The 27671-nt window shown below is 41.2% G+C and overlaps 1 protein-coding gene across 1 annotated transcript in view; it reads left to right on the forward strand.

The window, feature by feature from the left end:
- Positions 1-27671, forward strand: part of arid5b (AT-rich interaction domain 5B) — a 117418-nt gene that overhangs the window by 58781 nt on the left and 30966 nt on the right. The window contains exon 5 of the mRNA XM_012864982.3: positions 26676-26839. Within this exon, the coding sequence (XP_012720436.2) occupies positions 26676-26839 (164 nt within the window). The remainder of the gene's footprint in view (positions 1-26675; positions 26840-27671) is intronic.

Below are 27671 nucleotides of genomic sequence, written 5' to 3' on the forward strand. Positions count from 1 at the left end.
GATGACTTTATATTCAAACAAGCTGTTAAGACGGATAGTTTTTGCATTTTTTTCCCCCAGCCTTCACTTCCACGCTTTCAGAAACCCAATACCCCTTGTGCATATAGTTTAAAATAACAGCTTTTTCCAAGTTGCTGTTGTAATCATGTTGGAGGCGAAGTTAACCCTCCTCCTTCTTTTGCTCTCACTCTACTCTCCTATTCTTAAAGGTTACTTCAGGATTGTTGGTGAGGTTCTTTCGGAAAAACTTATAAGCAGTTAACATTTTATGTGCAGCATACAGCTCAGTTGATGTGTTCATGTAGTGTAAACAAGGACTTGATGTGTTCATGTAGTATAAACAAGGATTAGCTGGTCCTGCTGGTTGAAGCCAACAGCTTGTTAGAAAGCGGCTTGGACCAAAGTGCACTTTTTTGCCATTTTAAAACATTTCTAAACTAAAAAATAAAATGTCATAACGGTATTAGAGAAACCTATTTTATGACCTTTTGCATAGATGTAATGTTTGGATTCGACATGCAGGTAGGAGGGAGTGTGCGACTAAAGGTCTTCCAGTGTGAAGCACATAAAGAACAGAACGTGAAAAGCTCTCCGTATCGGCGTGTGCACTGGGGCATGGAAAAACGTGTGTAACCTGGGTGAAAACGTGAGGAAATGAAAGGGATTTCATACAGCATGAGGCATTGTCACATCTTTAAATTATATATGTCACCTTGGATGCACCTCCATTGTGAATTGAGCGTGTGTATTGCTGTAAAGGATTTGTTCTGCTGCTTCAGTCCCATGTTATTTTATTTTATGTTGTCCGTTTATGGATGAATTTCAGTCCCATGTTATTTTATTTTATATTGTCCATTAATGGATGAATTTCAATGCCTTATTAGACTTTCCAAGTCAAGTTGTCAGTTCAATTATTAGCCAAATAAATCAGAAAGTGTGACTCACAGTTTCATCTTCAGTTTCAAGCTCCCAGCATGCTGAGGTGAGTGAAGCGTTTCCACAGCGAAAGCAGTTTTATCCTTGTGTTTTATTTCCATCGCTGTTGTGTCTGTTTTGTAGTAGTGCACATGTGCAGAATAAATGTGCAGAGTAAAAGGCATGTTAGAGCTGTGATGCTGAATATGCTAAATTTATTACCGTGTTCTAAATATTTGTGGCAGCTTGGCTAAGGTGTTAATCTAATTGTGTTAGCTAGTTTCAAATGCTTTGTAAAGGAGTGTTATATTCCTTTGGTGTTTTATTTTCCTACATAGTTGAAACAAAAAGCAGATTTGGAGTAGGTCAATAGAGATATAAAGATCTCATATAAAAGGAAAGAGGTCTAAAGAGGTAATTTATTCTGACTGATGCCTTATCAGTCACGTTCTAGTTAGTTTTCTTTTTTTTTTCCTTTGCAATACCTCCTACATGGCATCTCATACAACCACAGTCACAGACATCCAGAAATGTTGAATGTTTAATAATGCAACAGGGAGTGAGGTAGAAATAAATAAATAAATGGAAATTACTTAAAAACAGAAGAGCACACATAAAACACTAAGCAAAAATACGTAGATGGTTTGTTCCAGTTATTAAGCATCGCTGTCTCTGATAGAAGTACCCTTGGCTGAAAAACCAATGATCTGTATCATTATACCTCAGCAGCTACAACTTCATCTTCCTTAAAAAGCTGCCAAGCCAGCGCTTATAAGGCTGCCACAAGGGGGCGCTGTGACAGGCTCTCTCGGTAGTCAGCAGGACCTGGACTTTCTGATTTAAGGTGTTTTGTGAATGACGTTACTCTAACAAGAAACGCTTTACATGTTCAGTTCTGATTGCTAGTGGCGTGCCACTTTCTGCCTCCATAGCAAATAATGTTTGGCTTCCATTCAACCCCCCATGCAAATCTGACTGACGTTTAAATGTTCCTAAAAAAAAAACATTTGCGTAATGCGCTATGGTGTCTCTAAGGTTGGAGTTGTTTTAGGATGAAAGAAGTCTGCTTTGGTCTATTCGCCTATTGGACTAGCTATTAGCGTCAGCCTGCGGTGCCAACTGATCTTTGTTTGTATTTAATAAAGGTACAATGAGAGTTGTGACCTTGCAGGTAACATATTAACTGCTTAAAACTTTTAACCCAAACATCACTTCAAAAATCCTGCACTATCCTTTTAAGATGTCCTTTCTCGGCACAGAAACTTTATAGTTCATTGTCAGCTTCGTATCCTTTGTTTGAAATAAATAAAAACAATTCAAGTGCAATCTTTTCCAGTAATCCTCTCGACAAGAAGAACAATCAAGAGGAGTTTACTGCTTCATTACGCAAACTCGTTCCAGATGCAAACAGAACTCCAGTCTATTTTTATGCCGTTGTGTTTACATGCATGTTTTTGCATATCTGTGGCTTTATTTGGCTTGACTGGGTGTGTATTGCTGAGTGTGTTAAAGGAAGCTAAAGGGCTCTTTATGCCATCTGACTGAAACTGATACTGAAATGTGCTGCAGAAGAGAAGAAATGAGGAAAAGAAACACGTAAAAGCAGCAAACATGTTCAAATGTCAAGCCTGCTCGTAGAGATAACATCTCGCCAGCTTGATTGGTTTGGGTCACCGGATGAACGTACAGCATGAGGTCATTGTTTCCACAACTTGAACCACTTTCCCCCAGTGCTCTTTAAACAAGAAATCTGATTAGAGGAAATATGCATATGCCAGTGTCGTCTCATGACAGGACCGTCTGTTAATGCAATAGGCAAATTGCTTGCTAAGCTCATGTTTTCTCATCTCCTGTGCAGATTTGTGTTAACCAACAGCCCATGAATATTTCATTGTCCATATGTTCTGCAGTGCAGAGGGTATGGAGGAGGGTTTTAGAGGAGAAAAAGAGCACATGTTGTGGCTGTATGGTTACATTCTTTTAATCAGGACAAAGTGCAGACAGACTGATCATCTGCTAAGATAATTTAATGCCCACATGGCATCACATTGTCTTTAAAATAACTCAACGCCCTGCACTTTCAGTTCCTTCACAAAATAAACAGGCATAAAAAAACGTCCCTGTTCGCTCTCTATCTCTTCCATTGCCCCCGATGTACCTGGTGTGCGGAGGCCAAAACAGTGGCACAGCGCTGCTTTGTCCAAAAGCACTTGGCTTCAGGAGCATTAGCATGGCTGCTGGGTCGAAAAAAGCCCAATCCTTCTGTATATCCGCATTACATCATCACCGACTCTCTAGCTCGGCACATAACGCTTTATGATGGTTCTTATCTATTTTTAGCTAACAGCGCTGATAGATAAGTTGAGCATCTCATTATAGGCAAGCAGCATTTCAGAGACCTGTGCAAAGATTTCTCGCAACAGCTGATCAATGGCAGTCGACAAATAGAGAATAAAGGGCAAAATGTATAGATTTTTAACTATGCCAGTAAAATTGATTATAGCTTGTTATTTTTAGTTAAATGAGTTTAATGTTCATCAAGATCTAATATTATGTTTCAGTTTTTCTTTTGTTAATGGAAGAGTATTATTCATCTGTCAACCTGACGTGGACGTAATCTGAGATAGAGACTGAGCGTTTGAAAGGCAGCTAGCCATGAGCTGGTTACTCGGATCAAAGTAAGCTAAAGTTTTGGGACGGATGAGGATTTTAAAGGAGACATTGTATAAGTTACACTGTCGCTATGGTTTAAAGCTCAGAGTTTGTCTGGCCGAGTGGAGCAAAGACTAGCACGGTGCTTCTGCTTCCTCCATCCTTTGTTGGGCACTGCTGGGCAGCTGGCTGAAAGAAGCTGGCTCCTACACTTTCTCCATCGCTTAGAAAAAACTGTTTAGAAATATTAAGAGTTACAAGACCTGGAAAGGTGGGATGGTCAAAAATAAAAAGTAACATTTATTTCCTTGATTGCAAGTTGTCTGGGGCATCAAGTAATGCGGGATAAATCCTCCCTGTTGCTGTGCACTGCCTTTCGGCTGCGTGAAAAGACACTGCTGAAGTTTTCTTTTCTCACAAGACAAATTCTGCTGTTTGTAAATATATCTAGTCAGGAAGAATAGAGACTGTCGGGGTTCCAGGACTAAAGTGCAACCTGCCATTCTTTTTAAGGTAATGCAGACTGGCTACCACACTGCAAATAGGGAACTAAAAATAAGTAACATTTTCTTGAAATTAGTATATTTTTCCCTGATTTGAACAGCTAAATGAGACTATTTGTCAACGGAATGAGTATTTCTGCCCCTAAAATAAGATAATTAGATATCCTGCACCTGAAATAAGATGATGGAGATGCATTGTTCTTATTTCTAAGTGCAAAAATCTTATTCCGTTGGCAAATAGTTTTATTTACATGCTCAAGTCAAGGTAAAATACACTCATTTGAAGAAAATGTTACTTTTGGCAGTGCAGAGCAGATAGCCCAACTATTCGACCAGCTCACATCGGCTTATTTTAATTTGTTACTTTATAAAGACCAGAATGGCAGCAAGTTGCATTATTATAGTTATTGTGCTTATCTTAGCTGATTTGAAAAGGTTTACTTGCTACTGCTAAAGTTAGCATGTGTCTATATCAATAAATATACAGCACAGATAACATTATCATAACTAGACCATTATGTGATATCGTTTTGCAGCAATATGAATCTTTTTTGGCCTTTCTTTTTAAACAATTAGATTATGTAGTCCCCTTTTTGGCCGACGGCGCCAGAACGTAGCATTGGCAAAATCTAAGTAAACCTTTATTAGATCCATCTTTACTTTCTGATTAAATGTCAACAGTACAGTAAAACTGTTAGCGTGCTATAACCCGTCATTCACTCTTTGTCTTTTCACTCGAGTACGTAAATCACTTTTCAGCAGGGGGAAAAAAAAAGAAAAAAGAAAACACAACAACTCCGCTGCGTGCAGGTGATCCAACACAGTGAAACATTCAGTCACCATTTTATTGTTACGCTGTCATCACATGTTATTGCAGCGAGTGAGTAGTGACGGCTTCTCCCTGTGGCTGCATTTATTTGAAACGCCAACATCCATGATTTCAGAGTCGCCCGCCAAACCTGAAGCTCTTTTAATCATTTGCAGTATTTTATTGTATTTTGATTTCTCAAGTTGGAGGCTTTTGTTTTTTTTGTTTTTTTTTACTCACTAGTTTGGGCATATTCAAACAAAGACGGTTGGATTGTCTTTAGATGCATCACTGAAGGATGATGTCAGACTGGTTCCTGCATGCCACTACAGTGCCACGAGATGTCAAACATCAATACCGCGGCTGATGCATGACATGAACTATTTTCTCTGCTCTTCAAGGTTATTATTAGACTTGCAGATAAAGGCAAAGAACAGTGTGTGAAAGTTGCCCGTTTGTTTGATCCAGAAAGCTGATACACGGCTGCAGATGTCATTACAGACTTCAAACTTTCTTTTAGAAAGGCCAGCTTGACCTCATCCGAAATGCTTCAGTGGTTATTTCTTTAATAAGCCTGTCAAATATTCAAGAACAAATGTTCATGTGAGTTTTTTAAATCAAACAAGGCTTACAGGTCATGTATTAAAAAGTTTTTTTTAAATATCTGACGTTAGGTGTAATGCGAGGCGCTGAATGTCCTGAATAAACTTTAAAGAAACAGCATGTTGCAACCCGGAGCGGGCCCGTCTGAGTCATCCCTGTAACAGTAAACGCTGTTTACAAAGTGCGCCTCTGGCAGTGAGTCCGGCCCAGAGACACCTCCTGCATGCAGACCCTTTTTCCAGGCTCGTCTCCTTGCTCTTTGCTCGGTCCGTCTGCAGGTAGGGGCCTGCTGCAAGTTGTTGTTCCTGAAAAGAGCTTGTGTAACTTCACGTGACGTCAAAATTCCTCCAACACAATGGTAGTAGCGCGGCGAGGATTATGCCACGGGTGAAGGCTGTGATTGATGTTCCCAGTTTTGTTTTTTTGTTCTAAAGGGATGTTGTGACACTGCTGGCAGCTACTCCGGGTTTACAAATCTGCTAGTTTTTTTTTTTTTTTTTTTTTGTCTTTCGGATATTCGGCGAATTCTTTGTGTCGGGACAAAAAATAAATAAATAAAAATAAAAGCCAGGAAGCTTTATTTGTAGAATGGGGTATGAACTTCTTAAATTCACTAAATTGGGTTATAAACATGAAAATATTGAAGAAAAAGATAAAAGTAACCGCTGGCCTATTTTATGAGGGATAATGGCGATTATTTATAATCACCATGGCTTAGCGCTGTGTACCTTTTCAGAAACGATAAAGTCCTCATGATTGGGCTCATTGGCTGTCTCAATCCCATCAAGTGTAACTAGAGCGTGATCTATTAGTATACATATGTTTTATTGATGTATGGGCTCCATGTTTATCCTGGCATTCATTTATTTATAGGTCGATGCTGTGATTTTTTTTTTCCCCCCTCCAGTAATGAATAGGCTAAGCCTTGAAGCTTATCCACTGCTCTCTTTCATCTCTCCCTCCCTTTTTTTCCCCCCCCCCCCCCCCCCCCCCTCCTCCTCCTCCTCCTCCAAAAGCCAAATTGAAATACTGTATTTTTTTTAGAGCTACAGTCCCACTGAGTTGTTGCAGCAGTCTGTCAGTACAAATGATGTGGAAGCATTTGAAGTTTATCCCGTTTTTCTTTCCTTTTTTTTTTTTTTAAACAAATCCTCCACATTATGTAACTGTGACTGTGTTTTACATGTGGCACTCATGGAAACGACGGCGTATGCTTGTGTTTGTGGGACCGCCCCACAGTATGTGAGTGTGTGTGTGTGTGTGTGCGTGTGTGTGCGCGCGCGCTCTTAGCATTTCTTTGCAAAATAGGATTTGTTTTTTAATTTCCTCCCCGGGAACAAAGGCCGTTAAAAGCTCCTCGCCAGCGTTTTCACCTCATTGTGTGGCGGCTTTATTTTTACCCCAGCTGTTAAATGGCATTGTGCATTATTTGGAAACAGAAACGTGAAGCCTTGCTGGACCGCCGCCAGTCCCAAAGTGTTCTTTCTTTCCTCCACTCCTCGTATAATTACGAGGAATTATCCACTCGGCGAGAGAGATAAATGCCGGCTGATATTATTCGGTTTGTCAGGGTCAGAGGTGATCGCATTCCTCGGTGTAACTGGGTTAAGATTAAACATGTCTCAAATGTGATGCGCGTTAATAAGTGCTTAACAGGCGGCGGCGCGACCGTCATGAGGCGATCACATGAGGTGGGCAGCTACAAAAGAGAGAAGTTGAAAAAGAAGGCAGGTATCCGGGGGAGTGATTTCAGCCCATTTGGGCTGTAAATGAATCCATAAAGCACGTCACATAATTTCCTATTTATTCTGCAAATGCAGAGCTCCAGTCGACCGCCTTCACGAGTTTGCGCCGTGTGCTAAAAGTACACACATTCACCCCTCCTCCTGAAGAAATGCACACTCCCGGTGAATCCGATGAGAATGATTTCATAATCCATCGCAATAATAAACTTCTTTGAACTGTTTAATTGGCTCTTCCTGGAACGACACGGCTTCGCTTCATTTGATCTGATGAAAGAGTAATGTTGCCGCTCCCCCAGGGAGGGGGGCGGGGGGGGGGAGCGAGCACAACGGCGCACAAATAACAAATTAAGAACACTAGTCTTTTTTCCCCTCTTTTGTTTCCAGATGGCTGCCTTAATAAGGCAGGAAAATTCATATTGCACATATGCATCATCCCACTTTCCACAAACGTTCTCGTGTTTAAAAGCTTGCCGTACGTGTCCAATTTTCGGAAATTGTTTTTAAGTGAAAATAATCCAGGGAAAAGGGTAATGGATTAAGGTCACATGGAAATTGATTTGTTATCTGAAAGCGCCGTTGTCAGCGGAAAAAAAAAAAAACTCTGGAAACATTCCAGAAACATTCCCAGCGTCTGATTCTGTGAAAAATGCCTTTTGATGGTCCACGCTACAACGAAGAGGCTTTAAAGGGAAGTGGGGGGGTCATTGATTCACATGCATGCATGCAGAAGTAAAGGAAGAGAGTGGGTTATGCAAAAAAAAAAAAACTAAATAATGGGAAAAAAAGGAGTAGAAATATGTAAAGCTGGAACGGACAAAGTCATGACGGCTGGGGAGAACGTCGTCTCTGCTCGGCTCAGGGATATTAACGGCGACAGGCTGAATGGAGGGTCTGTGTACGTACGGCCACAGAAATGAGCTCATTACTGGCCAATGTATTATGTATGTGCACACACAGGCAGATTGATCTTTTTATATTACTTTTTTTCCATCTACACATCCATCTGCTAATTATTATCCCCCCCCCCATCCCCTCCCCTCCTTGTTTTTTGTTGTTGGCAGGAAACACTTAACACATACGAACGGTTTATTTTGCAGGTGCTAAATAAAAATATGAGCGAGTATATTAACATCCTGGTAAACACACGTTTGCTGCTATGTGGCGGCTGTCTCCATGGCAGCGGCAGCCGGAGCGCGCCGGGCCGAGCGCGTCGGCGACAGTTTCTCCTGATGATGATTGATAATTCCTACCTGACTTGTTGTCCCCGTCTCTGCAAACATATGGCGGCAGCTGCCCTCAGTCATATATCTGCCAAAATGTTCCCTTTTCTGATAATAGCTTTTTAATGTTGCGTTTTGTTGGCCGCGCGCTGCAGTCGCAGGCACATACGAGACCCCACCCCTTCGTAATTACATTTGCCGCCGCTCACACAGTTATTACAGAAAAGGAAAGAGAAATGGAGAGGAGAAACAGGAGAGAGCCAAAATACATGCAGCGGGGAGGGAGGGAGGGTGGGGGGGAGAGAGAATTGATTTCTCATTGAACTGGGGTGAGTTGTTTTAGTGCTGCTGGACTGAAATTTAACAAATTATTATGAGTAACACAAAACAAGCCTTTTCCAAACATTGTTTAGGGAGGGGGGGCATCAAAGCAGACCTGTATGATTCAACATGTTTATTTAGTGACATTTTTTTTGGTTGATCTTTTATCCGTTTTCTTTTTGGATTTAACCTCAGTCATCTACGCCAACCTCTTCGTTACACCTTGCAGCTCCTTACTCTGACTTGACAGAGTAAGACCGACCTAGTCCGCTCAGAAGGACGTCGGGAACCCCTCCAACCTCAAACTGGAGATATACAGCATGTTGGATTGTCTTGGCCTGATATCCTAGCGTGTGTCGTGTCCCCCCGAGGACAAACGAGCAGACGGCCTGTTGAATGTGACGGACAGCCTGGACAGCGAGGTGAGGGGAAACCGAGAGGAAAAACACCCAAAGCACCTCACCTCCATATCATATTGTGGAAAACGCAGAGCTTAAAATTTGTTAAAAGTTTAAATTTGTCCACAAACCGCCGTGGTTCTTCGTCGTCGGCCATGTTTATTTAGAGGTTTTAGTGAGATTTCCCGTCTGGGATCTGAATGATCCTGAGTGAAATCTGTTCATGTTTAGGTGGGGTTTTGGAAATCATCGGACAAGTTTAAAATCCTGCAGTGTGAACCAGGAATGAGGTGCCCAACGTGTGCTAGAAAAATCCCTCTGACCATGAAGCCATGCGTTCTCCTTTTTTAAATCCTGAAATCAGCACCCATCAGGCCAAGCAAATTTCTCCAGTCTGTTAATTTCCAAACCTTAGTGACCCTGTGTGACCTGAGGCCTCAGTTATCTATTTTAGCTAACATGTGATGGCATTCAGCACACCTTGGTTGTAACAAAGAGCTTTTTTTTACCTGTTGTCATCTTTCTCTCCCCTGACCTCTTGAGATAAACGAGGCATTTTCTTCCACACCGCTGCCGCTCACTGCATACGTTCTCTATTCCTGACCCTTCAGCATGTTTGCACATGTAAATCCCAGCAGATCAGCTGCTCCTGAAATTTTAAGACCGGCCTGTCTGGTACGACAATTCACGTCACATTCAAAGTCTGATAGATCTCCTTTCTTCCCTATTCTGACGGCCCGGCTTGAACCCCAGTCACCCTTGCCACGTCTAGACGCCTGAATGCATCCGGCTGCTGCTGATCCACTGAGCAACTGTGCAGATGTACCTAATGAAGTGGCCTGTGAGTTACAGGGAATCACATCCAGCACATCCCTTCGTAGAACGTGTTAGATGTTAATCCGAGTCAGAGGTCACAAACATTTCTGGAGCCAATCAGACCCTCAGCAGGCAGAGATCAGACCGACGTGATGCGCCGCTTCCAAAACTCACTGTCAGCACGACAAAGAGGGAGATGCTACAACCATTTCTGCTAAGAAAACAACAGCGTGGACCGATGGTTTACCCTTCCAGCTGTTTTCGTCTGAATATTCAAATGCAAGCGCAACTATTATAACAAATAAGTTCACATGTCTGTTCAACCAATAATACTAAGAATGTAATAAAATAAATCATGATAATATTCTGTTCACTAAGTAAAGCTGCCCAATCAGAAGCAACACATTTCACACTATCTTCCGCATCATGAGGAAAAGCTACAGCTTGTCAGTGTTAATTAATTTAAACATTCATTAATACACTTAGTTTGGATAAGCTGATTGTGGCGTATCGGTAAGGAGGCAAAATCTGAGGTTTATGTAGCAGCAGGTTCCAAAAATGGCACGGTCTACATTAGAAGGGTCTGAAATACTGATGCATGATGTTTTTTTTAGTACAGTTAATTAGAGCTGCACTAATAATTATTGAATTGCAAATGTCATCAAAATATCAATGTGTGCAATACTGCGAAGGACTGCTTTAAGGCAGTATTTGGTAGCACGCTATATACAGTATTCAAGGGAGATGCATGCAAATTCTGCACGCCGATACGATGTCTGTCCTGTTGGATAGACTTTCGCTGTCCATAATGCCAGCAAGATGCTAACTATCACTAAGAGTGGCGGGGACATCGTGAGCGGGAAAAACTAGGAAACGGCTTTGAGAATGGGAGTTTATCCTAATGGCCGTCTATCATAATGTCGTCACAGATTTTCCAGAAACATGGAGAAGCAGCATTCAGCTTCTTTGCTCCACAAAACTGGAACGAACTTCCAGAAAACTGCTAAACAGCCCAAACACTGAGATCCTTTAAATCAAGACTGAAAACCCACCAGTTTAGAGCAGCTTTCTGCTCAGAATAACAGGACCACTGTTTGATGTCTATTGATGTTTTCACTTGAAACAATTTAATGTTGTTACCGGTCTCACAACCAGTGACCGTTTCAATATGTTTGACGTTTTTATGTTTTCATGATGTAAAGCGCTTTGAACCGCCTTGCTGCTGAAATGTGGTACACAAACAAACTTGACCTGACATGACTTGCTATCACGCAGCACCTACGCTTCATGGAGATGTATCGAGATACTCAACATTTAATCATTTTACAGGACCCAAACCTCTTTTATCGGGTATCAAAGCTAAATTCGTCAAATAATTCACACCATGAGCACCTGATAGCAGCCAGATTGCTGCGCGGCAACTAAAGCGATACATCCCAAATCCATGCATGCATCTCTCCACACAGCCATTTTGCATGCACAAAAGCCTACATTTAGCTGCCGTTGAAGGAATTCTTGTTATATTCACAGGGGTCATAAAGGAAGACATCAATCCATAAGCATGATTTATCTACTGTGCACCATCAGCCGAAGCGTTATTATCCAGACCCTCGGTGGTGGATCCTATTACGTGCATGCTGCAGCCTCAGACTACAGCTGTAGACCTGATCAGCATTTTAAAGCTCAGATTATCTCCAGTGAATCAATATTCCTGTTTGCATCATGCACTGAAGTTGGATCTGCATGTAGAGCATAATTAATACTCCGAAAGTGAGAAAAAGATCTTATTATAAAAGCTTTATAATGTTAATGTTGTTTGTGGGGGTAGCTTTAAGAGTTGCTGTCAGTTTTTATTCATTTCTTTTTCCATTTATGTGTCCCAAGTGCTATTTAGTCTGCCTCATCTCTGGTTTCAGGTAGAAGAATGCGCCCTTTGTGATGTGTCAGCATCCGTGAGCTAATCAAACAGATTCATCAGCCATGAGTATCCAACTTTGCGCGTCTGAACCTCTGCATCATCTCCTTCACCTGCATCCCAGTTGGAAGCCGAAGTCACTTCTAATGACAAGCGATCGAGGCCTGCCACAGGCTATACGGCAACAGACAGGCCCTGTGAAGGAGATAATGATGCACACACACGCCGCTGTCAGTCAGCCGGCTGAAGGGAGTCGTCTTTGAGGAGAATAAAAACAGACTGGAGCCGATATAATGCAAGCATTTGTACAGGAAATGATGGGTTCGCGGAATAGAGTGGAACAGGATGTCATAGTTGTTGCAAACGAGGAGACAGGGATCAGGAGCCTTAAAAAAAAACACACACACACAAGAATCTCATGCATTATCATCTTTGCCGAGTCAGGATATATATTTTATACCTAGAACACATGCATAGATTTTGGCGGTTAGATTGGTTGTGATGGAGCTCAACAGAGATGCCTGTTTTCCAGAAAGGCTTTCAGAACGTTGGATAAAAGGAGAAATGACAGCAGAGAAATCAAAGATCGTTGTTTTGTGCTGCATAACATCACATTTGAGACCTGTAATATTTTTGATCAAATAACAACAGAAGCTGCAGACGCAAACACATTTATTTACCCTCTACACTAAATAGTAAACAGTAAACTCAAATATCTGTAAAATAACTTGAAAGTGACTAAGGTTTACCTTTTGCACAGTTTTCCTGAGCAGTCTGGAAAAACATAGAAACGTATGGACTTCATCCATCCATCCATCCATCCATCCATTCATCCATCCATCCATCCATCCATCGCTTTCTTACATATACAAAAAAAGTGTGAATGTCCCTGAAAATGTGCCTGTTTTTAGGAGAAATAAAGCATTGTTTCAATGAGCTATAATGGTATCAACACGTATTTCCACATCTAAATAGAAAGGTATTCCTTTTCCCGATGGACTAGCAATTAACTCCACAAGTCATTGTGCAAGTTCCTGATTGAAAACGTCAGAAAGCGCCTTTCCAATTCAAGTTCAGCACCAATCAGACAAAACAACTTGCAGCATTCAACGCCTCAAACATTTTTTTTCCTGGCAGAATCGTTTTTTGACCAACTATGACCCAGATTTAACGCTGATATAGCCTCATCTGTGCGAACAAAGGAAGCTGTTTTTCTTCTCCGTTTTGCGCAAACAATTGCACGCTGTCATAACACGCACTGCTTCCAGCCTTTTCCCACTGCCCCTCTAAAAACAGGTACTGCAATTTCATATGTAATTTTTCTATTCACAGATCAGCAGGGAGAACTTGAATTCAGCACAGCCGCAGCAGGTTACAGAAATGTGAAAAAGGAGTTACGTACAAAAATTACTAATAATTTGCTTATCTTATTTTTTTTATTTTTTTTGGCATGCCTGTGTGCGATTTAGGCAAAGTGGCTCCTTGTTAAAGGCGGGAGATGAGTCAGTCTGGGTGCTGCGCTGATATAAAGAAAGGCTTGTTTGCAAGAAGCTGTTGAGGACCTGTGGATGAGTTGGCTGCGCCTCGGGGGATTGTTGTTAGACCCCTTTTAGCGACAAGCTCCACTAATCCCTGCCTTTTCACTCAGGCTCGTGTTCAAACAGGTTTTCATTACAGCAGATTTTCTTTGTCAGTGATCAGAAGACTCGTTTCCTATAAGAGATCCTTCTCAGCGTCTTGATCAAACTCCGAATTAAAGATAATTTCTTGATTCCGAGTTATGTTAAGGCTGTTTAAGTTGTCTGCTGTTTAAGCGTCAATTATTAGGCCGAGGAAGCAGATTTATTCGCCATCATTAAAGCGAGCATAGCTCTCAGGCAGTGCTGTATAACAATCTGTTCCTGTGTTGCAATCGGGCGCAAATAAATATGTCAGTATCATTGATGTGAAATCCCATCTGAGGTTGTGACTCGCTGCGCTTTCGGTCCTTGCTGTGAATTGTTTTCCAATTTAATCAGTGGTAATCTTCGTCTGTGTGTTTATGTGAAATTAATTAACACTTGTATCATCTATCAAGCTACGGAGGATTTGATGATTAATAAAAAAAACAGTGTACTGTGTCCGCCCACGCTCTCTGTGGGCACATTGTGTAATTTTGGTTGATTGCGCGGATAGAGCTGCTTGAAGTAGGATTGTATTGTTGTGTTTTCTGCTGTCAGTGGGTCTTAAATTACTCTTTTCTGGAATTTGCCTCCAATGCAGGAACAAAGAAACAGTAAGCACGCCCAGAATGACTTGCTTTAACGTGCAGGGTAGATGATGGCCATTTTACTCAACACAAAGTCTTACTCATTTTGCTTCAAAAACAGAAAGAACATACATACACACACACATACATATATATATATATATATATATATATATATATATATATATATATATATATATATATATATATATATATATATATATATATATATATATATATATATAGGTTTTTGTTTTTTTTGGAAGATGAATGTATAGAATGTTGTAAATGCTTTTATTTACAATAGAAAAGCGTTGCAGTGTGGTTGCTCAGGATGAAGGATTGCTTTAAAGTTTATGACTCCATGTAGTTAGCTGGGCTTTCTTTGTTAGATATGTAGCATATTACCAATTGAGGTTCTAAACTTAATTTGAATACATCTAACAAGGTTAAATTTGGGATTTATGTAATTAAAGTTTAAGTCATCTGTTTGATCGGCTTGAATTGGTTAGATTTCGACAGTCTATGAATCTAATCACGTTAAGTTCCTTGAGAGGAGATTTGGCGTTAATTTGTCACCACCTTGTGCCTTTGCGGTTTTGGACCTTTTGTACTCGACCTTTTCGGGTTATGTTCATCAGAAGGATGTTTCATACTCCTTTTGACAGCTGAAGATGTGAAATCATTTTCTATATTCTACTCAAATTTTACTCTAAGGAAGTGTGGTTACATGACTGCAGTAAATAATGTCTACCATCAACATTTAGATTCATTTGGTTTTCATCAGGGCTCTAAATCGGTCATATTTTCTAAAACTGGTCCAAAACAGGGCTCAGAAGTACTTCTTGAAAATACTTCACAATAATGTAAAATGAATCTATTTGTTGTGGTTTGGGTACATTTGTTTCAAAATGGTTTCTGTACAGACATGACATGGTGGGAAAGGGAGGAAATGGCAATATGTGCAGTTGTGCCCAGAATTATTCATACCGCTGGCAGATTGTGCTTTAAAGAAGTGCTTTATTTGACCAACATGTTTCCTTTTGACTGAAAGTACCATTATGCGGTGGCTCAGCAGGAGTCTTGACTTGAATCTGATGGAAGACGGTAACAATTAGGGTAATGGCAAAGAGGCCTTCAAACCTCAAAGACTTGGAGCTCACCACAAAAAGGTAAAATGTCAAAATATCCGTGGAAACCGGCAAAAAAGCTGGATTTTTTTATTTAATCTCTTGACATCTAAATCAAAGGTTAAATGCAAGGCCAGGGCTTTGTTTAGCTATTTTTAAGGAAAGTAAAACAGATTTGTGTAAAAAAATAAACGTTTTTTTTTAATGTGCCCATGCCATTTTCATGAGATTTAACACTTCAGTCTTGCAAACAGATAAATAAACATCACTTATAATTTTTTTTTTCTCCCCGACTCTCTTCTTTGGCAGCAAAATCAACAAAAATAATCAGAAAATCTCCACGTATTATTGCTTGGATTGGGTGTTAATAATTAAAGATAGATGTGTTTGACTGATGAGTGAACATTTTTTTTGATCTCTCGTCTTTCATCTAATTTTAAAAAGATGAGGCGTTGAAGGACACATTTGAAAGAGATAGAACCGTGGCAGATTTGAATACTAAGTGAAAATCGTACTCTTTGTGTAAAATAATCTGATGTGTCCTGATCCATTAGGAAGTTGACAAAAGGATGTTCGCGCTTGATTTATTTGGATATTTTGATGTGGTTTGAAAGTGTCGGGGTTTTTTTTGTTTTGTTTTTTGTAAGATCAGAAAAACGATCCTCTCCTGAACCGAACGCCCTGCGTTCACTCAGAAAAGACGGCGAGAAAGAAACGTCGCCTCGGATGAGCTTCTCAAAAGAATCGTCTGCTGAAACTGTGGTCAGATCTGTGCAATCCCTGAGGAGCAACCCTTGAAATCTTTTTTTTTTTTTTTTTTGTTATGTCGAGTGAACACACGCCGCTGGCCTGTCATGGCGGGCTGAGAAACAAGTCATTGCGTTCTCTCTTTTTCTATTTTCTTTAATATTTTCTCTGAGGTATTGTTGCCTTTCTGCTCTGGAGCTCCTCTTGTCACTTCGTTGTGCCTCCAGTTGAGTTAAAATGTTCCACCGAAGTGTAATATCACTCCACTGATCACACATTTAATGCTCCACTGCTCTGCAGATTAAAGCCTGTGCCTCAGGAGCTGCTCCATAGGCTGTTTGCTATCATGATCGGTGATGTATTATTTATTATTTATCAGTTATTTTGTTAGTGCCCGGCAGGTGTTATTTTTCTCTATTTTTATGAAGCACGTCCCGTTTTATTATTTTAGGCATTACTTCATTGTGATCGCTGCATTACGAGGCTCAGGTATTGTCTGCAGAGGTGCTTTTTGTTTAATGACTCGCTGTAAATTTCCAGTGTTGTAACCTTGTACTGTAAGTCGGAGCTGAATGGCTTGCTTTGTGTTGGAGTCGGTGTATTCACAGATAGAGTTTCATTTACAAATCCAGGAGCAGGGAGGGGGAGGAGGGGGGGGGGGTAGGATTCTTTCTCACTTGCACAGATGCATATGCTGACGCCTTTCCGGAGGGGACGGTCGGTGCGGGCTGTTTTCCAGATGACTTTAAACATCCTTTATGTTCTCTTCGCCCTCTGATTCATCAGGGAGTTTCCTGTCGATGGAGTTAAAACAGAGCTGGGTTGTGGTGTTAGTTTTTATTATCCCTAAAATGCTTGACTCACCAACATGGGGGTTTTGATGATGTGATTTGTGTAAACAGCAGAAACGCACCGGTCAGAGTTTGAGGCCCGTTAACGATCGTTTTGAGAAGATTTTGACCGGCCGATACAGATTTTAACCAATGCTGATTTCCTTTTAGGAACTAAAGGGAATACATGTAGGAGCAGCTGTGAGGGTGGCTTTTAATGTAGTTTGAAAACTAATACAAAGTGTTAATTAATGCAAACGTTTTAACTGACTTTAGCCTCTTTGAAATTTCAACTCTGTCATCATTTCCTATTAGTCTCATAACTGATTGTATACGACTCCTTTGTATGATAACAGACTTGAGCATCTTATTTGAGTGATTAGTGCAGCTTGCATCACTGAAACACCCGACTCTGCCTGCTTTACAGCCTTACATTCAGTCTGAGATTTACAACAGACTTCCAACATTTGAATATACTGCTTATCAGCTTTTATTGCTAACAGTAGATCGCAGCAAACCAAACAGCAGGTTCCCGTTTTCCTACTGTCTTCCAGCCTGACGTCAGCCTCAAACTCTGACCGCTGAGACGAATCAAATGCAGTAATACGGTCAGAGAAGGACGGGATCGATGGTCGGAGCTAGTCGAGCGAGAATCGCCCATCTCTTGGTGCCGCTCTCAGCTGTTTCCTTCACTACCGTATCTGGTTTTCACTTTGCCGACCTTTCCACTTCTAATCCGAGCGATGCACGGTTTTATTTACGCATAGGAAATACTGGTAATTTCCAGAGAGCTGCGTATTGCAGAGGATCGTCTCCTCCCCTGAGGGACACTCCGGGCTGTTCAAACAAGGCTAAGTGTTGCAACACGACTGTTACCTTTGGCTGTGAGCTGGGCTAATAATTGCTGAGTGGGAGTCAGGCCTTTGGTGAATTTGCAACCAAGTGAGACAACAAAATATGTCAAAGCATGTTTCTCATCAAGCGCGGCCTCTTACTGTTGGGCCTCGCTCACTCCGCCTTCGCTTCCACGTTTGAACTTGGACCTTGTTAGGTGGAGAGGAAGTTCACGTTGACTTGTAGGATTAGGAGCTCAAGTGGGAAATTTGTTTCATCAAGTGGCAGATGTGGCATTTTCTCCCCGGGCTTTCAGTCAATCGGTCCGTCCGTCAGTCACGCTTTGGCCTGATGCAGCTGCTGCAAATCTGACGAGTCAGATCTGTGGTTTCATTTGTTAAAGCAGCGGAGCTGCAGAAGTGGGACGTTTGTATTGAGCTCAGCGGTTTTGTGACTAGGGGGGGCCTATCAGTTTTTGTCGGTATGTCGGTATTTCTCAACACGTGATTTATTTCAGCTGGACCTAGGACAAACATTCACGTCATCATTGCATTTCTTTTTTACATTAGGTCTCATCGCAGTCATACAAATCTTTACTAATCTGATAATGTGTACCATGTTGTCAGAGGAACAGCAGCTAAATGTGGCTTAAAGTGGAAAGTGAGGGGGCTAAGCGGTTCAGCAGGGCACTGTCACCATGACAATTTCATCTGCACAGCTTCATACACTGATGCACTGATAGATACTTCAGCGTTCTCCTGAAGACAATCTCTGTTTTATCATCAAAAGTTGGGTGTCAACACATCAAACAGGTGCCGAGATGCTATCTCACTTCCTGTTTGGTAGGTGCCAATTTCTTTTCAAGCTTTACGAAAAACCCTCCTGGTCTTAAGGTTGAATGCTCTCATTTTATTACTAAATATATTAGAAGTTTTTAATAATAATAAAAAAAAAAAACAGAAAATCTTTACTTTTTGGCTTCTGATAGTATTACTAAACCAACATTTTCTTTTTATACAGAAAAAAACCCTAACTAGATTAAGTGACCTAAAAGTATCAAAGAAGAAGTTCTTAGAAGAACTAGTAATTGTTTTCTATGCAAAAAAAAGACGATAGTCCAATAATCACCTGCAGCTACACACTTTAAAGCAACATTCACCTGTTTTCAGATTAAAGTTGGATAGACAGGAGGATATGAAAATGGATGTGGGATTATTTATTGTGTTAAAATCAAAGATTTATGTTTTGAAGCAATATTATTCATGGTTTATAGGCCACAAAAATGCTCCTTCGCGTCTCGTCCTGGTCACATCGCAAGTTGTTCTCTTTTTTTGTGGTCACAGAGATGTGTTTATAACAAAAAAAAAGGCCTTTGATACAAGGCACAATAGATGTTAAAGATTAAAGCATTAAAGAGTTTTGACCTCCTTTTCTGTTGCGTCTCCTCAGCTGCTGGGTTTTTAGGTTGCTCGGTTTTGTCAGGCCTCGTCTAAAGATGATCTTGTTTTACTTTATGGTGAACATGTAAGCAGCCTGGTTGCCGCTTATAGTAAAGATGTGATAAAAGTCTTTTATAGGTTAAGATTTTATTGCTGTAGTATAACAAACAGAAATCCAACCTTCAGTTTGAGTACATTTATTCTTAATCGCGCATTAATAAATAATCGTTTTTAACAAAATAACTGGTGCTGCACCTGTTCAATTCAATTCAATTCAATTTTATTTATATAGCGCCAAATCATGAAACATGTCATCTCATGGCATTTTACAAAATCAAGTTCAATCATATTATACAGATTGGGTCAGATTATATAGATTGGTCAAAAATGTCCTATATAAGGAAACCAGTTGATTGCATCAAAGTCCCGACAAGCAGCATTCACTCCTGGGGAACCGTAGAGCCACAGGGAGAGTCGTCTGCATTGTACATGGCTTTGCTGCAATCCCTGAGCAAGCATGAAGCGACAGTGGAAAGAAAAACTCCCCATTAACGGGAAGGAAAACCTCCTGTTAGCACCTTAAACTATTCCAACTAAATACATTTAAATGTAATCATGTGTCAATTCATATTTTACTCTGTAAATTTCTCTCACCATACATAAAGATAGGAAAGACAAGAGAACATTCCATTTAAGTAAATTAAATTTGTGTTGGTTTTCCAATGTCATGAAATGGTTACATGAAAGTAGCTGCTCGCCCTAAGCTTGAAGATGCTACCCTCAGACCAATAATGAATGTGTTATTTGCTGAGCCTCAATAACAATCATTAGATGGTATCTAGTATCTACAGCCCAACCAGGGAATCTGGAAGCTACACCAGACGTTCCTCTGATAAATGGAAAGATTTGGAGTTTCCTCAATTCAGCTGCTACTTTAAGATGAATTGTTTGCTTTGGTCAGATGAGAATAAACATTTTCAGCAACAAACACTCCAGGCTTGGCTTGAGACAAAGTAGAAAGAGCTCCTGTCAAGCACGATGGAGGATCAGTGATGCTGTGGGCCTGTTCTCTCTTCCAAAAGACCTGGAAAACTTGTGAGGGAGCGTGGCAACATGAACTCAGGACAATTTATTTCAAACAAAATCTGTTGTCATAATAAAATAAAACAGATATTTGTGTTGAGGCTTTTGGACACATCTTTCCCCGGGGTTGCCATTAATTGTGGAGGGTGCCCCCATGTGATGAATAGCTCATCGTGGCAAAGACTGGAAGCCTTCCAACGGGTTTAAGCTTTCTAATCGGTCAACTGATTCAAAGATGAAATCTATAAACTGACCTCCGACTATGGCCCAAGGTTAATGTGAAGCCTACTGAAAATAAAAAAGAACGATCTGACGTGCGGGAGCCTCGCAGGCAGGGGATGTGTAAGAAAATGTAAGAGGGAAGGGAGCTCTATCTCGCCTAATTACCTAATTAATTGTCTGTTTAGTGGAGAAAAGTTTTATTCTCTGTTTGGGTTCTGGCTCAGACCGTAGGATAAAAACGTTGACCTGAAAAAGGGTGGTAAAAAGGTTGCAATATAAAATTCATAGTAGCAGTAGAGGTTAAATAACTGTGTAACACGTCCTGAATCCTCCGTCAGTCTGTCTTGTAGTGCTCGTAGTTTTTCTGCTCCTGACGTGATCGGGTCCGACCGGTTCAGTCTCCCTTTGATCCACGCTGTTACCGTGGCTGAGAAATTAGGAACCTGCAGCAGACATCCTTTGTCGTGACTTATTATTTCATCAGTCACGAGCGCTATTGTGCCAAAAAGTGCCAAAATGAAGAGATGAGCTGTGCGCTAATCTGCTTAAGTACATCAAAGTATTTCAGATCCCTGAGGTTTGTTTTTTTTTTTTTAAATATTATTTCAGTTTCCCAGGCAAATGCAAAAACATGTCCAATATCAGCACGATCATGTGCTCAATTGAAGGAGGGGGTTTTGAAGCTGCTTTACTTTTCATTAAGTTAAACATGTACAGAGATATTGAGCGTTATCGTGTCAGACATCCATCAGTTGAATTCTCCGACGTGACGCTGTATTCCCAGCCGCCTCCAAGTCAGGCCCATTTTGTTGGCTCCCTGTGGCGCTTCTCTGTTGAAGCTGACAGCTATCAGAACCGTCCCTGAGCTGTCTCTAATGAGTTTTTCCATTATCACTGACATCATCGCAATGGCACTACTTCTGCATTTAATTGATTCTGAGGGGGTGAAATCCTAAGAACAGAGGCTCGTTTCAAAGCCAGTAGGAGCCCGGGGCGTTTGACGTCACAGACCGGGTCGTGGTCCGGCTCAAGACGTTGGGACTTTCTGAGGTCCGTGACGTCCCGGCAAGAGGCGAAGCTAAGCCCTAGAGGGAACTTGTGTGTTTCTACGTATCGGCGCGTCATGACTAAACTATCTTCCAAATAGTTTGTTTCGCTGACTTTTCATCAATACACAATGCCTTGCTAAAGTATTCCTACTCCTTCAACTTTGTTGCATTTTGTCCCATCACAAAAAAACTAACTTTTATGTACTTTTTTTGGGATTTTCTGCACTAGGCCAAAGTAGTGCATAATTGTTAGGAAATGCACACACTGTTCTTTTTGTCCTTTATTCAAGAAAAAATCTGAAAACTGCGCCGTCCATTTGGATTGAACCCTCCCTGACTCAGTACTTGATAAAAAAAAAAGAGTTTTTGTTGCAAAAGCAGCCACAACCCTCTCAGGGCATGCTTCTGCCATCATTATCTTTCCAACATACTGTAGAGTAGCTCAGTACTCAGATTGAAAAACAATTTTAAAGCGTGCCTACAAATTCTCAATGGGATTTAGGTCTGGACTCTTACTTGACCGTTCAAACACACGCAGATGTTTTGGTCTAAATAGTTTCACCGTAGCTGTGGCCCTGTGTTTGGTGCCGGAAGGTGAGACTACGCCCCACAGCCTCTATCGGGATTAATTCCTGTATTTCGCTCCGTCCATCTTCCCATCCACTCTTAACAGCTTCCCTGGCCATGCAGCATGATGCCACCACCACCGTGTTTCGTCACTGGGGAAGGTGTTCTGCATTCATGTGGACAAATATTCAAATTTGATCTCATCTGACCAGAGCGCCTTCGTCCACATGTTTGCTATCATCCCTGCTGTGGCAAGCTATAAACAGGGTTTCTTGTAGATTTCTTTTTAACAATTACTTCCTTCTTCCTTCTTCTTCCTTCCTCTCTTCTTCTTCCTTCTTCCTTCTAACGGTCTGTGGACTGAGCTGTGGATTCTTGCAGTTCCTCCCCTCCAGAGTTACCACGGGCTTTTTGGCTGCTTCTCCGATTAATGCTGTCCTTACCCAGCCTGGCACTTTAGGAGGACAGCCATGTATTGTGAGGCCTTCACAGAACTTAAGTTCAATTACACACAGGCGGACCCTATTTACTACTCTGTTGTTTGCACTGGGTTTTATTTCGGGTCATCAGAGACGACGGGTCTAAATACAAATGCCCGCCACACGTTTCAGATTGCACGGGTAAATCCTGCTTTCCTTCCACCTCGTATTTATGCACTGCTTTATGTTGACCTATCAGGTAATAGATTCTAATAAAATACACCAAAACCTCAAGGGATGTGAAAGCCTGCGCAAGACATTGTAACACCAGTAAATGGGTTACTTTTGCTCTTTATTTGTGCATGCTTCTGTGTGTTAGCGGTGTGCCTTTGGGCCTTCGTGGTGCCCTCTGGCCACTTCAAGGCATATCTTGGAGCCACGCTAGTGTCCCAGATAAGCAGAAAGCCACAGACTGAGCTACGAGCAGCTCGGTGAGAAGCAAAAAAAAAAAAAAGGAACTCGGAAGTTTGGTCAGCATCCATTTTTGGTTAAGGCACGGCAGGCGGGCATTTTTAGCTCTAAAGAGGGAAGTATTGTTTATGCCTAAGTGATTTATTTCTATTTTTTCGTACATCAACAAAAAAAAAAAAAAGGAAAAGAAACACTTAATGCCCACAGAGTAGTAAAAATACCACATCCCCCCCTGGATGCTGTAAAGTCATTGTCTAGTGATGTTAGTATTGTTCTCCGACCGACTATAAAAGTCTGTGTTCCCACTTAAGAAAATCAATGTACAGAGCTGGTTTGATGATCTTGGTGTTGTTCTGAAGCAGATGACGCCTCCCTTGTGCAACTCTGCCATTCGGAGAACAGGACAGCGTGTTTCCTAAAGCACAACCAGAATGACTCTCCTTGACCTCCTATAAAAATACACCAACACACCTTTTTGACCCCGTTTTACTCTAACAATCGTCCCGTTTTGGGGCGAACGTGCTCAGGCTCTCCTCTATCGCCGAGTCAACGACATTAAGCTGTTTCCGGGGCACTTGCTTTCAATTTGTTTACGCAGCCGGGGCGTTTTGCTTCAATTGCGGCGTTTTTCTTACGCAGCACTATTTGACCTGACGAAAAATGTAAACAGACGGGCAGGTTATGTAAGCGAGCGTAGGGTTTTGGGAGGGCGGTGGTGGGACTAAAAACAGACTCAGACTGTGAGCTCACCCGCAGCAACATCTCCATTCAAAACCTGGCAGCGACTTTGGTCATTTAAAGTTTGTTTTTTTTTGCGAGGCCGCATGTGTTTCTAGTTTGTGTGCGCTGTGTTCGGCTGTCACGTCTTTTTTGGTTTTTATCTGCCGTTTGTGTCAGAGGCAAAGATTTGCAGGATGCTCGGCGGGCCACATGGTGTACTGTGTCTTCTCTCTTTAAAGCCAATCTGGGTAAATGATTTAACAGTCTGATTTATGCGATTTGTGAGCCTTAATGAATAATTGAAGGCATAAAGGAGGCAGCGAGATGAGAAAACAGCAGAGGGAGGGACACGCCCAGTGCTTTCTAAGTGAAGATTACAGTGCTGAAAACTTGTTTTTACAGCGCCAGAGAGATGACAAATGCACAACAAATGTCCTTGGAATTTTCCCCCGCGCCGCTTTTCTTCCACGGCGCTCGCCGTTGTTGTAATAACAGCAACAAAGCTACAGCGCTACCGAGTCCGCAGCCTTTTAATGACTATAACATTTTATTTGGCTCCGCTGTTGTTGTAGCGTCTTTCTATACGAGAATTTGCTCTGAACAATAATAATCAGAGCCGTTTTGGCAGAGAGTAACCTTGGCTGGGTGAAGCTGTCATTGAGCATGCAAGAGAATAAAGGAGGGTGGGGGGGGATGTTGACACAGAGAAATACGTGACCGAACTTAGATCATTTGAAGTTCGCCTCTTTTTCCTTTCTGTTTCTCTCCTTGGAGCTTATCTCGGCTGGCGTCGTTGCATTGGAGCGAGGCGCTCTGCCAAGAAGTTACATTACAATTGCTGGTTGACATTAACGTAGGTGTTCAAAGGACTTGGAGGGTTTAAATACTTTATTGTGTGTGTAATGTGAACTGAGCAATTATGTCTGCCAGCTTTTCAAACAAAGGGCTCCTATCAGGCAGTTTCATGTGTTTTTAATTAACTGTGTTGGGGAGACTAATCAGAGAAAACCAAATATAGAGACGCAATCATCAGAGCTTCCAAAGTGCTGCAGTTCAGACTGATGCTTTACGATGAGAAGATAAGACAAAAAAAACAAAGCACCGCGTTGTCATGTTATATATGTTGTCATAAGAATTTGGTTTCTTTATGAAATAATCCTCTTTGGAGAAACTGTTGGATGTTTCTTCCCCTTTTGTGGGTTGTCGGTTAACCAGTGGCTGTCATTTGCGTTATTCTGCTAACTGCTTGACTGTTTTCACAGCCTCGCTGAGTATTTGTGCTTTGAAACTTTCGGTATGAGTGCATTTTCTCCTTTTGCCTCAAATTAAAACGTGAGGATTGTGTTTACCAGCACATTGGAGCAATCTGGCAGCCTGTTACCCCAGTCAGCACTAATCCAGTTTAGAAATAATTAGCCACAGGCTAGCAGATCTGTGAAGTTCCTTTTTCTGGTTGTAAATGTTCCTGTCGTAACCTCATTTTTTTTTTTTTTTCCGTTCTTGTTTTTTTTTTTTTCAGATTAAAGTCAACTTTTCCTTTCAGCAAAGGTGTTTCATGTCATTAATGCTTTGTCTGTTTTATTGTTTCTGCATAATGGTGTACAGTGCTGCAAAAAAAAGTGTTCTGGTTTGTTTCTGCCTGCTTTTTTTTTGTCGTCACACTTTTAGATCCTCAAGTTCATTTTAATTTCATATAAATAAAACATCAGTTAATAAAATACTATTTTTAAAGGTAATTCGATTTTTTTAAGAAAAAAAAAACAATTCAAACCATTCTTCGACTGTCTAAAAAAAACTGCCCTCTTGATTAAACCCCAAAATTAGCTGTGGTCATTCTTTATGTCAATTTAACCAGGCCTGATTTCTGCAAGACCTGTAGAGTCAACAGCCTACTTAAATAGGGTCTGTCTGACAACATGAAGTAGCTTGATAAATGTCAAAAAGCAACACACCATGCCCCAATGTAAACAAAAACTGGAATAGATGAAAAAAACCTATCTAAAGGTGGCATTTAGCGGTCTAAAAACAATAACGAAGTCATTTCTAGGGATTTTAGACTCCATCAAACCACAGTGGAATCCATCGGTAGTGAACTTTCCCAGGAGCGGCTGCCCCACCAAAATCCTCGCAAAAGACAACATATAAAGCCCTGCAGGCTTCACTTGCCTCAGTTGAGATCAGAGTTCAGGATTCAGCAATAAGAAAGAGCCTGGGCCAAACTAGCATCTATGGGAGAGATCCCAGGCTCAAACCACCTCTGACCCAAAAGAACGCAAAGGTCCGTCTCACATTTACAGAACATCCTGATGAGCTCAGAGACTTTCAGGAAAAAAGTGGAATATTTTGTGAGGTTTTTGTCCCGTTACATCTGGTGTAAAGCTAGCGCAGCATTTCAGAAGCCGAACATCTTACAGGCAGCCAAACACGGTGGTGGTGGTGTGATGGTCTGGGGCTGCTAGGCTGCTGCAGGACCTGGAGAACTTGCCATAAATGATAGAACCGTGTTGACCTGAAGGACAATGTTCATTAGCTCAGTGCTCTGAAGCTCAAGTGGACCAACAATTCCACCTCTGAACGGCTCTGATTGAGATGCGGTGTCATACCTTAAAAGCCTCTGACTTGGCTGAATTAAAACAGTCCTGCAAAACTGATCAGGCCAAAATTCCTACGACGTGCGGTAAAATACGCCTTGCAACTACGCTTGCTACCAAGGGCTGCACACGCAATTATAAAGCTTAGGGAGCATTTTCTGAATTACTTTTCTGCATAACACAACAAATCCTAACTTTAAAACAGCTTTATGTATTCATGATCGATAACATTTGTTTTATGATCTGTAATGTTTAGTCTGACAAAAAAAAAAGAAAAAAGCTAAAACTGCTTTTTCACTGCTGTGTGCACACAGAGAAACACAACAGGGCTGTTGCTACGCTGTGATTTAAGAAAGATCCCACCAGGAGGTGTGATTTATTTCCAGCCTAAATAGATAAATCTTGTCCCGTCTTTCTGCTTTCCCTCAGCTCCCAACCTGAAAGGGCGACCTCGAAAGAAGAAGCTGTCCATCTCTCAGAGGAGGGACTCCCAGGGTCAGGCTGCGGGTCAGGGCTCGTCAGGGTCCACCCAGGGTTCAGCAGCTGTGGCAGCTCAGGACCCCTCGAGCCCGGAGAGCAAAACTACAACCAAGGTGAGATAAGATAAACTACACAGAGTGAACTGTGACGAAACTTTAGTGATTGCTAAGTGGACTGTCATGTTACTGCAGATATACTGGGTAAAAGACCGAAACATGTATTTTGATAAAGTCACTCAAGAGAAAGATGTGGGCTCACGTTTTTAACCCGCCTTTATTTCTGCATCACACCGATGCAACGTTCAGAGCTACCAAAGTTATTCCTTAAGGGTCTTTATTTTAACTTTTTCAGTAATTTTGTGTCTGACCACTAAAATAAATTGTTGAACATATTATTATTCGAATGACACAGGATCTGAGAGATGCATCATCCTTTAGCTTGTTATCTACTGAATGACAGCTTTTCCGTTAGTAGGGCTCTGATGATCACCTTGCTGGTGTTAAAATGCATTTTACGTTGTTCAAGCTGTGCTTTTTATAGATTCTAAAATTTATATATATATATATATACATGTTTAACCAACTTCTCTTTGTGTCAGGCTGCTAGTCATAAAGTACCAAAATATTCATCTCAAAACTTTGAACACTTTTCCTGCCAGATGACGGCGCAGCATCGATTTATCACTGGAGTTCAGAAGCCTTTTTGGAGCCGAATGACTTATAGCCTACAATCATGTGACTTTACAATCTAAATTTGTCAGAGATTGGACAGACAATTTGCACAAAAAAATATCAAAACTAAATTGTCCTTCATAAAACTAATTGAGCTGTTGATCAACATTGCAGCAGAGATTGGCTTCCTAGAAGTAAAATACAATAAAAATGAGGGATGACTCAACATATTTGTGTGGTATCATATAAAGGTTCATTGTGCATATATTTGGCC

Source organism: Fundulus heteroclitus, chromosome 22, assembly GCF_011125445.2.
Source record: "Fundulus heteroclitus isolate FHET01 chromosome 22, MU-UCD_Fhet_4.1, whole genome shotgun sequence".
Classification (NCBI taxonomy): Eukaryota; Metazoa; Chordata; class Actinopteri; order Cyprinodontiformes; family Fundulidae; genus Fundulus; species Fundulus heteroclitus.